This window comes from Colossoma macropomum, unplaced genomic scaffold (genome assembly GCF_904425465.1).
Source record: "Colossoma macropomum unplaced genomic scaffold, Colossoma_macropomum, whole genome shotgun sequence".
NCBI lineage: Eukaryota > Metazoa > Chordata > Actinopteri > Characiformes > Serrasalmidae > Colossoma > Colossoma macropomum.
The window spans coordinates 21,953,104-21,969,574 of NW_023494802.1; the positions used below are offsets into that span (position 1 = coordinate 21,953,104).

The 16,471-nt window shown below is 41.1% G+C and overlaps 1 protein-coding gene across 3 annotated transcripts in view; it reads left to right on the forward strand.

Annotated features, from left to right (window-relative positions):
• nkain4 (sodium/potassium transporting ATPase interacting 4) overlaps positions 1-16,471 on the forward strand; it is an 89,003-nt gene that overhangs the window by 39,091 nt on the left and 33,441 nt on the right. For all 3 annotated transcript variants that reach the window (XM_036590915.1, XM_036590913.1, XM_036590914.1), the window contains exons 3-4: positions 84-164; positions 9,182-9,379. In XM_036590915.1, coding sequence (XP_036446808.1) covers positions 84-164; positions 9,182-9,379 — 279 coding nt within the window. The remainder of the gene's footprint in view (positions 1-83; positions 165-9,181; positions 9,380-16,471) is intronic.

Sequence of the window (16,471 nt, forward strand, 5' to 3'; positions counted from 1 at the left end):
TTCCTCTGGCCGTATGTTCGTATGTGGGCCGTGTGATCAGCGTGTGAGAGCATGTCTGTAAATATGTGCCGTGTGTTTTGCAGTATGCTGTGTGGACGGCGCTGTGGGTGGCCTGGAACGTCTTCCTCATCTGTTTCTATCTGGAAGTCGGAGGTCTTTCCAAGGTAGGATTCTGAAACTACAGCTCACTGAGTTTTAGATCTAGGATAAACGTCATGCTTCATGCGTTTTGATCTCCAAAGCGTGTGGATTTGGTCATGGTTTTTCCAGTTAAGGCTGTCTGGCTTTGGAAACCTCTGTTGTGCTGTCGACGCAGGTTCAGCTGCATGACCATTCTTCTTCAGATGCCAAACTAGATCCAGGATGCCAGACTAGTTATCTGATGTTTATTTTAGTGATCTGTTTTGACCATCTAAGATGGGTAAATTCACCAGGTAAATAAAGGAGGGTGATGTAGTTAAGACACCACATACTGGAAGGCGTTTCACGGTCCATGCTTTTATCATGATGTCTCGTGTTTCTGAGGCAAGTTGGAGCAAAAAAAGAACCAGCAAAACACTTTTGTCACATTTGATTATTTAATTGTTTTCAGAAAATAAATGTTTAAGATGGAACATGAAGAAAAGTGCACATAGATAAATTAATTCTATTTTGGAAAATTAATTTAATGCCATAATCCAGTCAGCTGCTTGCAGTTTATGCAGGTAATACACACTGTGCTAGTTGTTTACATACCGTCTAAAGATAATACCGTACCGTATAAAGATAATGCTTAATTATGTTTGTTTGATTAAAACAAATGATTTTTCATTAAAAAAACAAAAAAACGTTTAATTATTTACTGAAAATACATGATTCCACACTGTTAAACACTGATTTTCAGACTTTGGGACGCATTTTTTATAAAAACAATTTTGTCTAACTGCTCACCATGTGGCCATGAGGGACAAGGATGCAGTCTCACTTCCTAAAATGAAGGGTGTGGCTAAAATAAGGCTCCGCCCATGGACTAAAATGGGATGTGGTTTGATAGTGACACTAAAATTTGGGACAGCATTTTTTAAATAAAGTTGTTTTTATTGAAAAATAGCCTTGTTTTAAATTTAAATCTTTCAGCTTTAAAATACATTGAAAAGATGTTTTTAAAAAATAAAATTAAAAAAGGAAAAAGTATTGTCACATGTTGAAATGTAGGGGTTTGGGACGGACACCTCCCAACAGAAATTACCCTTTACATTATGATTTTGTTTATAATTAGCTCTTAATACTTTTAATTAATACTTTTAATGTAGTAATGCTTCAGCTTTAAATAGATCATAACCTGATCCTTGTAAATATCTAAGCTCTGCATGGTTTAATGGTTCTTCTCTGTGATGGAAAGCTTGTTGTGTATGGTTGAGTTCTATAAAGAAATGTTTTAAATAGTTCTATGCAATGGTTCTATGGTTCTCCCCTTCAAACCCCAGGCTCATTACATTTTAAGCCTTTTTATCCAGTAACTTATAGAAGTGTGTAATAAAACTGGCCGTTTAAGGGGTTAAAATAAGTTTGCTGTCAAAGTGAAGAGCCATTTAACTGTACCAAGAACTATTTATGCTTTCGGGGGTTTTGAGTGTTCACAGTTCTATGAATAACCAGCCGTTCAGGGATTGTTCTGTAAGAGTGTATAGGAAGGATTTCTCAGCCTTTTTGTTCTGCACTGCTGTTTGTTCACTACAGTGAATTTACAGCCATTGAACTGCAGTGTTCCCTCACTCACCTGCTCTCAGTTTCTGACCATTAGCAGTTTTACAACTTCATTTTACAGCTGAACAAGACCATTTGTGATGCTAACAGAGCCGGTGAATGTGTTTGTGTGTCTGTGGGTGAGTGTGTGTGCTTTTTCCCGTGTCCCATGTGGAATTCTGCCCACAGTAAAGCTGAATAAAACAGCAGGTTTTGTCTACGAGCGCTACGACTGTAGAAATGAATTCACAGGAAGGCCCCTCAGGTGCTTTCTCTGAGAGTGAAAAGCTGGCGTTAAGCTTTCTCCCTGCCACTCCGTCCCTCCGTCATACATAAACCAGCTCTCGGCTTCCTGCGTGTGCTGACAGGTCACGGAGATGCACACAGAGCCCTGAGTGAGGAGTGTGAACTGGAGACTCACTGTAATTTATAGGCTCTGTTGAATCTGCTTAGCTTCTCGAATGCTCAGATTCTACATGTACTAAACCCAACTCAGTGATCAATGAATACACTGGCACTATATCTTACACAGTAACTCACATCTCAGCTTGAACAAGATCAAGTCATTAAATCAGATAAGCACTGATTTACCCACAGATGCTCTAGTCTGGTCCTAGTGATCAGACTGGACCTGCGCATCCCTGCACTGAACTCTCTGTCGTGTTCCTGCAGGACTAGAGTTTCACACTGATACTCCCAGGGCTGTCATGATTACGCGAATAAAGGTGGCACATCTAATAACTGTGTAATTACACATTAACACATGCAGGAACAGTGTAACTACAGGTGGTATATGCACTGTTACAGATGGTGTATTACAGGAGCTTATGTAAAGTGTAAGTGTAAGTGTGTCCACTTCAGTTGTTACTACTCATATAATTCAAGTGTATCTCGATAGTTGGAATCACATATTTTCCCTTATGTAATTACACATGTGTAATAAAGTGAGCTGCTGTTTCCAGCAGGACTTTTCTGATTTTAACAGAAGTAAGTGTAAACAGTGTAATTACCTACATTTTGTGAGTACATACACAGCATCTGCACAGGAAACACTGACGCACCTTATATTTACTTGTCTTGTGATGTGATAACCAAGGTTCTGGCTTCATTAAACCATTCTGCTAACTGTCAAGATACACTTGTAACTACATAAGTAAGAGCTCAAGTTGATACATGTGTATTTGCATAAGCTGTAGTACTGTAATACATCTGTAATAGTGAATACATCACCAGTAGTTACACTGGCATAAAGTAGGTCCAAATAAAATGGATTATACATAAAAAGATCATTAAATTTACCTTCTTCATTAATCAGCGTTTGGCTGTTTGCATGATGAGAATGCAGATTTTAAATTCAATTTTAAGCAGCTTTGAGAACATTTAATAAAATGACCAGCCATAATGCTCGAATAATAATATTCGAATATAATATTCGAAAAGTAATGACAAAATCTCTCTACAGGGTGATTCAGAAAGATTCATCCGATTTCAAAATGATTTATTTCACTTGTAAATCGTTACAGATCAATGCAGTGAACTGTAAATGGTTTAAATGAGCATAAAGTTTATTATGTAATTGTAGAAGGTCTCAGTCTGAACCTCCTCCAGCTGTACAGACAACATCAACACCATAGTCAAACTCATCCCATACTGGATTGAGCGTGTCGGGTGTCGCTGCACTCACGGCTCTTTCAGTGCGATTTCGGAGATCATCCAGTGTTGTGGAACCAACGCCGAACGCTCTGAGCTGTTGGAGCTTCACTGCCCACGAAAATCACACTGCACAGTTATGACGGATTCACTCTTATTGAAGTGGAGAACGCAGAACGCTTTCTGCTCAGGGGTCTCATCTCCTCTCAGACTGAAGGGAGCCATCTTCCACTGACAGTCAGAAACTCTATGACCTCCTCTTTCAATTGGATTGTGATTGGTTTCTCGGCGCCTCACGGTTGTAAAAATATGGTGCTTTGAAATCAGATGAATCTTTTTGAATCACGCTGTATTTTGTAATTTTTGTTCCCAAAATACTTTACATTGTCAATAAACCCTCAGTTTACCTTTTTTTAATCTTTAATGAAGTCGTTTTAAAAGTTGAAGTTAAATCTTTTTGGAATTTTTGAAAGGCTGTGCATGGTTTGTTAATTTATACTGAAATCATTTAAATTGATATTAATAATCCAGTATTACCAGATTACCTGTCAAAATACGTGTTATATTACTTAAATTCTGATGTCATCAATAGTGACAGGCTTAGATACGTCGTGTACGTTGAGTCTGGATTTAGGTTTCATTCTGAACCTTGTGAGCTGCTCAGAGTCAGATACTCTGTGAGGACGACTCCTTCAGCAGGACGTCTGCTATCACTGGTTAAGAGTTTCATTTAGACTTATAAGATATTTGCCCAGCCGAGCACTCGTTCATACACCGCACACGTTTAAAAACCTTAAACCCTTTAAACGATTTGAGCGCCGTAACCCAAATTCATATGTAAGAGATTTGAATACTGCATATATGTATATTAATATATAGGAGTATTTCTGTTAACAGGCCTCTGAAGATCACTGCTGGTCAAAATGACATGCAGTCGTATCACATTCAGAGAACGTATCTGAGATTTATCATCTGAAATTTAAACAGTGTGTATCAGCCTTATTAACACTATAGAGGTGAAGTGGGAGTCTGCCTCTTTTCTTCATCGCCTCACTGTACCTGCCTCCCTTCCTCTGCTCTTTGATTTAGTCTTCTTGCTTTCATCCCTCTGCTTTCTTTCTTTCTCCCCCATTCAGTGTTCCTCCTAATTTGCATTTACCATACCCCCCCCCACCTCCTACCTAACACACTGTCGCTCCTCAGATCCCCTCCCCCCCAAGCTTTTACAAACACACACACACACATTTGTTTTTATACAGGTTCAGGATGTGGGGTCATACCAAAAACAACGATAACAGATTATAAATAAAACAGTTTATATAAAATAATCTTACTAAAATTGTTTTAGTAGAAAACCTACAGGATGTTTTACTAAATCACCGGTTGGTCATCCAAGTTAATGACCACCTCCTAGAAGTGTGGCTAAAGGCTAAAGGACTTTCCTTTCTGCTTCTGCTGTTTTCCTGTTTTCTGTGAGTTAAGCTGGGTGTCATGTTTGTATTTGGTATTAAACTGTGTTGAAGTCTTTGGTTGTTGTATCTTCTCTTCATCAACATGACATAAGAGTCATTAGAAATGTATTGCGTAACGTGAGTCAACATATATATGGGCCGACATTTGCTCCAATCGTGAAGCACATTTTCTGCAAGTAAGTAAACTTTAGTGTTTTAATGAAACACATTATAATTTTATGTGTGTACAGCTGTTCAAAGCTGTGTTTGCTAGTCATGTACAGGCTAATGTTTTTGAGTTGTACCAAAATTACTTAAAATTCTCACTCCTGAAACATTCCTGCATATTTTTGCATTATTAATTAATTGAGGTAAGCGAAGTCCTCAGAGTGGTTTGATGTGAAATGTGCTGTTCCAGAGAGCCTTGCCGAGTCAGAGAGGAGTTTAAAGCCTCTTTAAGTTCCACTCAGACAGCTTTTACATGAACTAGTAATAACTTAAATGTCTATATTTGACCACCATTGAAAGGAAATCTAAGTCTGTAATTGTCTCTACAGTAAACCATTTCACATCAAACCCCTCTGAATGACTGTTTACATCTCAAACATTTAAACATGCAGAAATGTTCAAAAATGTATTGGAATTTCTTTGCTGATTAAATTTTTTAAGGCTTCAAACTTCTATGGTTTAAGAATGATTTGGGCAGCCCTTTCTGGCTGACAGTGTAGATTAGCACTGTTTTTCTCTCATTTTTGTCCTGTGGATGTACAAAAACAGACACACAGACACAATCAGATATGGCCACTCTCTCCCCCTCAATCTGGAACGAGTCATTGGTGGTCTGAATTGATGCTTAAGTGCATCTTAATGAATATTCATAACATGGAATAACCTGCTGTGTAGAGTGCATCTGCTTTAAATGGTGTTTGTTGGGGTGTCTGTACTGTGTCTGCCTATCTGTCCGTCTGTCTGCCTCTTTGTGCAGTTGAGCGTCTGTGTGTGCGCCCGTATGCTGATGAGCTGGTGTAACAGCAGTGACCCCCTCCTCCTTTCGGGGGCTGTGTGTGTGTGTGTCCTCCATTAGCCGTCTCTCTCGCTCTGCTCTCCATATGTAGCTGTGTGAGCAGTGTGTGTTTGTCCATCTGCTGGATTAATGTGTTGGTCTGGCCCCTGCCAGCTGCTCTCTCTGCACCCCATCGTTCAGCTACGCTACCTTCACCCCTAAAATTACTCAGCTCTGCCAGAACTCCTCCAAATGACACTCTAAAATACTGCATGAGGGTCCAGAAACCCCGGCTACAGCAATGTCCCCCCACCCTTTCTAATGAAGGGCAATAATCCTGCCCCCACAAACTTTTAGAACCTTGGAACTGACTTATTTCACCACATTGCAGCTCAGCACTTTCTAGGATTTTTAAGTGACTTGGAATTTATATTAAATTCCTCTTGCTTTGAGTACCTTAATTATGTTTATTTTATTAAAACTAATTAAACATTTCATTTTGTCACCAAAACAAAGAGAACACTACCAATATTTTAACAAATGTTTCAGTAGTGACTGTTTTGATGGTGACAATTTTAGATTATTCTGAGCAGAACTCAAAAACCCTAACTAGTATAAAACTAGCAAACGCATATGTTTCATTAAAACACCAAAGTGTGCTTAATTGCAATGAATATGTGTTTGTGACAATTACTAATGTTGAACACAGACTTTGGGACACATTTACTTCAAAACAATGGGATCTAACTGCTCACCATGTGGCCATGAGGGTCAGGGATGCAGCCTCACTTCCAGCTCTGAAAGGGGTGTGGCTGAAATAAGGCCCCGCCCATGGTCTAAAACTCTTTACGTTTGTGACATGACAATGTAGAACAGTGTGTGTGTATGAATATGTGTGTGTGTGTGTGTGTGTGTGTGTGTGTGTGTGTGTGTGTGTGTGCGTGTGTGTGCGTGTGTGTGTGTGTGTGTGTGTGTATATATACAACTGTTGCTAGGCTGGATAAGATTTACAGAACACTGGCTAAAATCTGATTCAACCAATGAGAAACTCAACTCAGAGCGCACTCCTAATTCCAAAGATATTCATTTTGCATTAAATGACAGGTCAGAGTGTCAGTAGAGATCAGCTCTGTTTTTGTTGTGTGATTAAGCTGCACAGAGCTGGACAGAATACTGTGGAAAAAGTAGTGATGGCTGAAAAGCGAATACGCTGTTCTTAGTGTTTTCAGTAACGCATTCCATTACAATACATACAGAAGGAACATCTCGCTGCTGTCGGAGCAAAACATCGTATCTCCAAACGGAAACTTTACAGGAGAGAGAAAAAACCTACTTTACTTTTAATGTAAGTCAGTTACATTAATGACTCTTTTACAAGGCATTTCGGGTCGTTTCTTTTGGTCAGTTCATCTTGAAATTTACACATGATGTAAAATGGACAACAGACTTTTTAAAATTATGTCAAAAACTGAAAAACATTAAAAATGGAGATACACTAAAAGCCTCATATCTCCGTCCCAATTTCTCAATTCGAGGAGGTCAGTGACTCAAATGTAAACAAATCTGCTTTTGTTCTTCCTGTAATGTTAGAATCAGAAAAAGGTTCACTGGGGTTCCACTTATATTGTAAGTTGCTCTGGATAAGAATGTCTGTCTGCCAAATGCATGATTGCAAATCTAACACAGATCACTGATTTTGTTGGTTTTCTGAGTGAAGGTAAGCACATCTTCTATAGAGACACACTTCTGCACAATTAATGCACAATTACTGCCTATTTACTGAATTTAATGTATTAGGAGAAGAAAATAAAACATAAATTGTGGCCTGTGCAGAAGTTTCACATTTTGTATTTTGTTTTTTTTCCTGTTAGCCAGTAAATATAAACTGTGCACTAAATTGTGGACGAGATTGCCTATTTAAGATCCTTGCAGAGGATTTATTAACTTATCGTGTAATTTGACAGTGGATGTTCAAACTTTGCGTATGACTGTATTAGTCAGATGTTTATCCTTAAACAAATCACTCATTTTAGGTGCTTTGACAAAAATTGTTGTGCACTACAGTTTCTGGTTGTTTGTAATGAGATTTGTGTGCTTTAAACTCAGCAACAGCAACAATGAGAGAACTCAATTGTGGAACATTGATAACTGCTCTTTATGCAACCCCACCCCCCCTCCCCGCCCCCGGTATTGATTGAGGTGTTTTGGTTAGGTGGTCCGCTCATGCGTGGTTGCAGGCTGTGGCTGTCCGTCACACACCACAGTCATGATTAAGTATGCCATCAGAGGAGACAGTCTGTATCGACCTCCTCCCTGACCCCACGCGCACACTATCCATACTGCTTTGTTGATTATGTCCTGAAAACAGTGGCTGTGATGGTTTATTTATTTATTTATTTATGTCTACAAGCTGCATTTACATTGATGATCTTCATGATTATAACTGCCAGCAGCACTGTATAGCTGGAGAGCGGCCAGCAGTGTTAAAGTACGCTGGTCTTTAGGAGCTCATATTCATCTCTCTTGGTACTGAGCGCGCTCTGGATTGACCAGCTCCATAAGACCCTGCCAGCAATACAAATTATGTTATTAAAGGACTATAATACACCACAGCACATGCCTTAGACTGCTGTACCCTTTCTGCTGGCGTGATAAAGGTTCATCTTCTGCTGTAGTTTTTTCTTTACTTATTCAGCACGTTTCTGCAAACTCAGGACAAAACGAAATAACACAGCCATCAGAATATCATTTACACTTGGCGAAACTAATTGTCTGGATTTCATAACAGCCGTTTTTCATAATACCTCATAAAAATCTGCCCCAAAACAAAATCAGTTAAATCTGAAACAGTTTAATCTGAAGTGCAGTTTAACATAATGAGCCAGCAGGATCATATCTGTGCGCTGTACATCTGTGTGCGTGAGTTTGTGCGTGTGTGCGAGTACGTGAGTGTGTGTGTGTGGGTGTGCGTGTGTGTGTGCGTGCGTGTGTGTGTGTGTGTGTGTGTGTGTGTGTGTGCGTGTGTGTGTGTGTGTGTGTGTGCGAGTACGTGAGTGTGTGTGTGTGGGTGAGTGTGTGCGTGTGTGTGTGTGTGCGTGTGTGTGTGTGTGTGTGTGTGCGTGTGTGTGTGTGTGTGTGTGCGAGTACGTGCGTGTGTGTGCGTGTGTGTGTGTGTGTGTGTGTGTGTGTGTGTGTGTGTAGTGGAACACAGTCTTCCTCTGTCAGCGCGAGTGCTGCTGTTAAATTATGCATGTCCTGCATTACCGTGTGCCGTGCTGTGTTGCTCCTGTGGGTGATATTGACGTCTCTCTGATAGTGATGACAATTCCTCTCTCTCTTCCTCTCCTTTTAGGAAAGTGACCTCTTGACCTTTAACATCTCCGCTCACCACTCGTGGTGGAGCGAGCACGGCCCGGGGTGTGTGCGGCGTGAGATGCCCCCTAGTGGAATGCGAAATGCGGACACGCACTCCTACGTCTCGGTGATGGGCTGCCTGCTGGAGTATCAGTATATCGAGGTGTTACACAGTGGATTTCAGATCCTCCTCTCTGTAAGTGAAAAGACTCGACCAGTGGGGAATTTTTCTTGGTTTAGAACAAAAGGGTTAAACGCCCAGCGGAAAACTGGACTTTTTCCCGTTAGCTAGGAGTGTAGGAGCAGAACTGAAGTTCTAATGTGTCAAATTACCACTAACATATTTAGGAAACTGTGGAATCAACTAATCGTGCTTTCATTTACAATGGGCTGGACCAAATTTGTAAGAAAAAATGTCACTGTAGGTCTTCTGGAAGTCCTAGATATATCACTGACTGTGAATGTGAATTCAGTCAGATGGTGAACAGCAGCAGCTCTGTCTGGGCTTGAAAGGAGCTGTAAAATTGGTACGAGGTACAAATCTTCAAATAAAACTCTGAATGTCTTTTTTGAGCTTCAGATGTTTACATTGATCCTGACTGAAAAGATGTTTATATGAACTGCTGTTAGCTTAGCACTAACATACTACTAAATCCCATAAGGGTGCTAATAGTAATAAGCATTATTGTAGAGATGTTCTTTTTTGACCAAATACTCATGGTTTATCGCTAAAACACAGTGTGGAAATGGAAAGGCCTAAACCTTTCTGGAGCTGACTGTACTGGGGGAAAGTCACACTGTGATATTTTAGATTTTTGTGATAAACTTTGCGACATTTGAGAAATAAAAAGTGAATTTCACAGATAATCTAACCTAAATGGAGTTTATTGCCGCTCTAGCAATGGAAAGACCGTGACTGCATTACTATATACTGCAATTATCATCTGTCTTTCAGTGTGTTAGAATACATATGGTGAAGCTCAGAAGACATGATTGAAGATCGACCTGCATTATTTTGACCAAAATATAAAGTTGTTGGACCGTGACTGCCTTGACTTATCATAAGAACCCAAATAATGTCAGGTTGATTAGAATGATCATAGCACACAGTGAGAATAACTTGTTAAAGGGCTCATTTGCATAACACAACATCAGTATTACAAAAGCTAAAATCACAGTAATAATGTTTGCATCCCTGTTTTGTAAATAACTGTCTATGAATAGCTTGTTGTGATTATATGTTGCTACAATGCATGTTCTCTACATGGTGTTCACAGCCTGGAGAGCAACTAATTACCACCTTAAAAAATCATTCTATACATAAAAACACCCATGATAAATAGCACAGGGAGCGAGGGAGCGTCACCCAAATGCAGGTTTTGCCGATGGCCTGCGCTGTGTGTAAGCCGTAAGTATAGGTAGTGGTTTGGTGATGAAGTGCTGTGTTTCCAGCCACATGATTACACTGTGCTGTGTATAGATATAGAAGCAGAGATGGGGGCGGCGCTCTGTCGTTTTGGGTTGAAGTGCCCTCTTTAGTTGAGACTTTGTGAAGATCTGATTTTTTTGCCAGACTAATTTACTGTATAATGTAATCTGTTCATCTGTCTGTCTGTCCCTCTGTTCAAAAAAGGGAAGGCAGACAGTGATTGGCTGTTATCTAACATGATGTCAGAGCCAGATATGAGGTACTGCTGTTCTCTTTAAACACACAGCACTGTTACAGACTAGATTTATAGAGCACATTAAAGTTGTGCGGGCTGACCTTAAATATATATATTAGAGACCTAGAAAGACGACAGGGGGCTCACTTTGGGAGGTCTGGTGAAAACATACCCTGCTTTTTCTTTGCTATATTAAAAACACTTGGGTGTTTTTAATCTTCCCAGCGGACAATATGACGTCTGTTTGAGTGCAGTTTACAAGTGGGAAATTTTCTAGTTTCCGATACCAATCAAATTAGTAGTGGGCAGAATGGCCAAAAATTGATAATATATAAATAATACATTATTAATTATATACAAAATATATAGTCCAAGTGATGGTGAGACCAAGACCTTGACTGGAACAGCTGCGCAGGTGCCTGAATGTTTTAGTTGCAGTGGGAAATCTGAATCAGCTTTGTCAAATTTCTAAAGTCATTGTCTCATATTGTGCCCCATAGACTCGTACGTCTGAGCGTCAGACACTGGTGGAGTTTGGAAAATAAATTCATTCATGCAGCTGGCATGTGGCTTGTTGTCCAGACTAGACAGGGAGACCGCAAAGTCGTCTGATGCGGCTGAACGAGTCAGACGGCTCCTCAGCCAATCATCACCGGTCTGGTGTCCATGTTAGGCTAATGCTAACCCTAAAAAGACTGGCACTTCCTTTATGTCTGTTGAGACGAAAACAAAATAGTCTACTTCAGACTATATATATATATATATATGGACATAATCCAGGCAATCTAGGTCTCTTATACACTGTTTTACTCTTATACATTATTTTATCAGCTCCACTTACTATATAGGTGCACTTTGTAGTTCTACAGTTACAGACTGTAGTCCATCTGTTTCTCTGCATACTGGAGTTTTTACACACTGTGTCCACTCACTGTCCACTCTATTAGACACACCTACCTTGTCAGTCCACCTTGTAGATGTAAAGTCAGAGACGATAGCTCATCTGCTGCTGCAGTTTGTGTTGGTCATCCTCTAGTCCTTCATCAGTGGTCACAGGACGCTGCCCACAGGACGCTGTTGGCTGGATATTTTTGGTTGGTGGACTATTCTCAGTCCAGCAGCGACACTGAGGTGTTTAAAAACTCCAGCAGCACTGCTGTGTCTGATCCACTCAGACCAGCGCAACACACACTAACACACCACCACCACGTCAGTGTTACTGCAGTGCTGAGAATGATCCACCACCCAAATAGTACCTGCTCTGTGAGGGTCTATGGGGGTCCTGACCACTGAAGAACAGGGTAAAAGGGGGCTAACAAAGTATCAGAGAAACAGATGGACTACAGTCTGTAACTGTAGAACTACAAAGTGCACCTATATAGTAAGTGGAGCTGATAAAATGGACAATGAGCGTAGAAACAAGGAGGTGGTCATGATGTTATGCCTGATTGGTGTGTGTACGCCTGTGGCTAAGGCTAACACAGCCCCTCTTCATCCATGTTTCACAGCTCTTGTTTGCTTTTGTCTGGTACAGAGAAAAGTGGTAATATAACACAGGAGAGTTACGTGTAAAGCAGTAAAGCTGTTCTCGCAGCACTCAGACAAGTGCCGGAAGGTTCTCTAGGGCGATCATTATCCGCTCCCACCCCAACAATGAGAAACTCACTCCAGGAAGAGAGCTGAGTAACGTAGTCTTCTGCAGCTCAAGGATGTGGCACACACACATATCCACACACACACACACACACACACACACACATATATATCTCAGTCAAGTTCCTACAGGCTCCCCCACCTGCCCCGCAAAAAAAAATCCCAGAGAACAGATTAGTCACCAGATACAGTAGGTAGACACCGAACACCCTGTGAGCAGCAATGAATTGACCCTGACAGACAGTCTCTCTTCTTTCTCTCTCTATTTCTCTCTCTCACTCACTCACTCCTTTCTTGTCCACTGATGATCCCCCGTGGCGTTCCGCCCTCCAGCAGTAAGCTCCGGTGCTCCCTGGGAAACGTTTTCAATAAAGTGGAGGAATTAGCTCAGCGCAGACACAGCCGACTAGTTTCTTACATTTCTCTGCAGTTTCTCGTCGGCCTTGGACGGTGGTCTCGGTGCTATTGCCTTTCTCTGATCCACTCAGGCCTTCTGTCTATTTTTAACCTCCTAAAGATTTTAAGTTGACTATTTTACAATGACCAATGCACAGCACTGCTCTCCAGCGCTGAGAGGAAGTACAGACAGTCGTTATGTTCTTCTGTGTCTGGGAATTATATGCAAAATGATTCCACTGTGTTCTTGTACTGATCTGCAATTGATCTGTGGCCCGCCCACAAACGCATTCTTTACAGATCAAAAATCCCATTCAACGTAATGAGAAACTGTGGAAATTGTGTTTAGATTTCTTAAGTTTCCAGTTTAAAATTCTACAAGGTAGGAAATGACATCAAATTATGTTATACTAATATTAGCTCAGCAACAAAACAAAAAACTACACGCGATCTGTCCAAACGGTGTGATCTACCACACACATGCAAAATAAATAGCATTTAAAATAAATAAAACTAGATTTTGTTATTTTATAAGATCCATGACAGGCCTGCAGGTTTCCACTCCAAACGAGCTGGAGCTCACCTGACTCTACTGGTTTAAACAGTGAGTCTCCGTCTTGAGCTCCTGCATTGTTGGAGTGAAAACCTGCAGCCACCCCGGCCCTCTGCGGATAAGTTTGGGCACCCCGGCATAGGGTTAGCTATGCTGTAAAAGCCAAACGAGAATATTTGAAAATATTAATTTAGAACATGAATATTTTGTGATCACATTACTAACTTTTTAGTTTCACAAATACATGCGAAATGAAAGACAAAGAACCTCTTAGATCTCTCAGCCTCTGAACAACAGCCTGCCTAGTTCGTTTTTAGGGAACAACACGCAGCTGAGGTTTAAAAAGTTGGCAGTGCTACTGAACGAGGAGCCTTTAGAACCCAAAATAGCCGTACTGCTGATCTGAGTGTCTGAAAGGAGCCGGAACGCCGGTCACTAGTTTAGTGGGATTTTTGCCAACATTCTGTAAAACTTCTCCAAGTTTGCAGCAGCTGAGCATCGAGAGGTCAGTGGATATGATGTCCGAGAAAGTTGGATGGGTTCAGCTGTCACTCACAGAACAGAGAAGGGTTTACAGTGGTGTGTAAATAGTTTGCTGCACAGGGTGGTGTGTGTGTGTGTGTGTGTGTGTGTGTGTGTTTGTGTGTGTGTGTGTATGTGTGTGTGTGTGTGTGTGTGTGTGTGTCTGTGTGTGTCTGTGTGTGCATGTGTGTGTGTGTTTGTGTGTGTGTGTGTGTGTGTGTGTGTGTGTGTGTTTGTGTGTGTGTGTGTGTGTGTGTGTGTGTGTGTCTGTGTGTGTGTCTGTGTGTGTTTGTGTGTGTGTGTGTTTGTGTGTGTGTGTGTGTGTGTGTGTTTGTGTGTGTGTGTGTGTGTCTGTGTGTGTTTGTGTGTGTGTGTGTTTGTGTGTGTGTGTGTGTGTGTGTGTCTGCGTGTTTTGGTAATAAATATTCCATAGATGTCTGAGGTGTGTGCATGTGTGTGTGTCTATCTTTATAACTAGGTCATTCTCACTACACCCCCCCCCACCCCCCAATAAAACTGTAAACAAGTTTTTATGCTTATCAGTGCCGGTTCCAGCGGTTCACACCATCAAAGGAAAAGAGAGAGAGAGAGAGAGAGAGGGAGAGAGGGAGAGAGGGAGAGATGTAAAGGGAGCAGATAGACGTGGAGGCCACAGCTAGATGATGTGAAAAAGATTGAAGGTGCAGTTTGAGTTGCTCAAGGTCTCAAGACGTCACCTGTCTGAGTAACGTAAGAGGGTGAGTGTGTGAATGTGTGCGTGTGTGTGTGTGTGTGTGTGTGTGTGTGTGTGTGTGTGTGACTGCTTCTCCCATTAGCTGCTGTGGGACGCTACCTGAGACAGCTCATAATAACTGACCTTCAGACTTCACCTCCCTTTTTTTCATCCCTCTATCTTTTTTTTTTATCCTTGAGTGTACACTGCCTGGAGGTACTGTACCTCTGTCTGTCTGTCTGTCTGTCTTTCTGTCTCTCTTTTTTCTCTGTCATTCACATAAATTTCTCTGTGCTGTGCAATTTTTCCTTTTTTTCACTACCAGTCGTCAGATGACATCATTCCTTTTCCTTGGTGTTTCCTCCCTTTATTCCCAGTCTCCCTCCCTCCCCTCTCTTTCACTAGCTCTCCCGTTTTCCCGCTAGCTCTTTCTCCTGTGCTCTATCTTCCTCTCGTTAATAATGCATTGTGGGGAGGTAAGCTGGCTCCTCAGAGACAAAGAAGCGGTCCTGTTAGTTTACAGTGGGAATGTGATTTGGAATTCACTCTTGGAATGCTGCCTCTCCCTGGGTGTGGCAGACAGTTAGTCCCAAAAGAGGAGCTGCTGGGTTCTGAGGAAAATGCTCATGTCTGTCTGTTTGTTTGTTTGTTTGAGTTTGTTTGTTTGTCTTTCATCTCAGATCTATTTATTGTTCTACAGTCGGAGGTTTTTCTGTGTCATTGCTGAATTTTTTCTTTCCTCATTAAAATGTTTTTACCTCCATATTAATACAGATTATGGAGTATTGTTCTGAATGCTGCTCTGCACTGCTCACACTGACGAGTGCTTGTTGTGGAATGACTAAATAAATGTTAGAGCAATTACAGCAGGTCTGATTCACACTATGCTAATCATTAACAAATTATTTTGAAAAGCATTTTGTCTGTAATGGTTTGGTAATACGTTTTAATTAATTCAGAGCCGCCCATCAATTTTTAAATAAAAAGCTATAATAATGAGATGCAAATGCGCGTGGAGGTTCTCTCACATCACCCGAGATGATCAGTCAGAGTAACTCTATTGATTTGCAGTGTCCAGGCCGGAAAATCCAGTGTGTTATGGGTGCAGCCCAGGGGCCAGAGCCACTTAGGGCCCCCGCAAGCAATTATGAGAAAATATAAATAACTGTTTTGAGTCGGAGCTTCACTAATGGCACAGCCAATTCTGACGCTGTCCACGTCTTTCCTAAACGTCCGCTTCATTTTCTCCTCCAATCACTGCTTAGCAACCATTTCACTATTTGCCATTACCATGGTAAAAGTAGCAGTGAGCTACTTTGGTCAGCCTTTCAGCAGGGAGCTAGGGTTCCTGTGGGTGCACCTTGAATTTGAAGCTCTAGATATTCAAAAGTTGTGCCTGGAGGGTCAGTAACGTGAGGTCTGAAACGTCGGTAGAGTAGAGGAAGCCCATTTCCAAAGCCAAACATAAAATGTCAGCTGTCCAAATTAAAGATGACAAATTGCCTCATCTTTGTTGGCAGTGATCTGCAAACTGTCATCAGAGGTGAGATATAAATACATTTTTTTTTTAAAACGTTTAGACCACATGAACTTCTAACGAGGCATATGAACAAAAGTTACAGGAGGTGACAAATGAAGCTGCTTTCGCCTCTGCTGTGATGGTGCAGCTGATCGAAGAGGTTTTTCACCGAGGTTGAAGATGCATCAAGATGCTTTCGCATTCACACTGTGAATGTTAAGTGATTATACTTGACCTGAGGTTTGAGTGATCAGATCACAGTGTGTGTC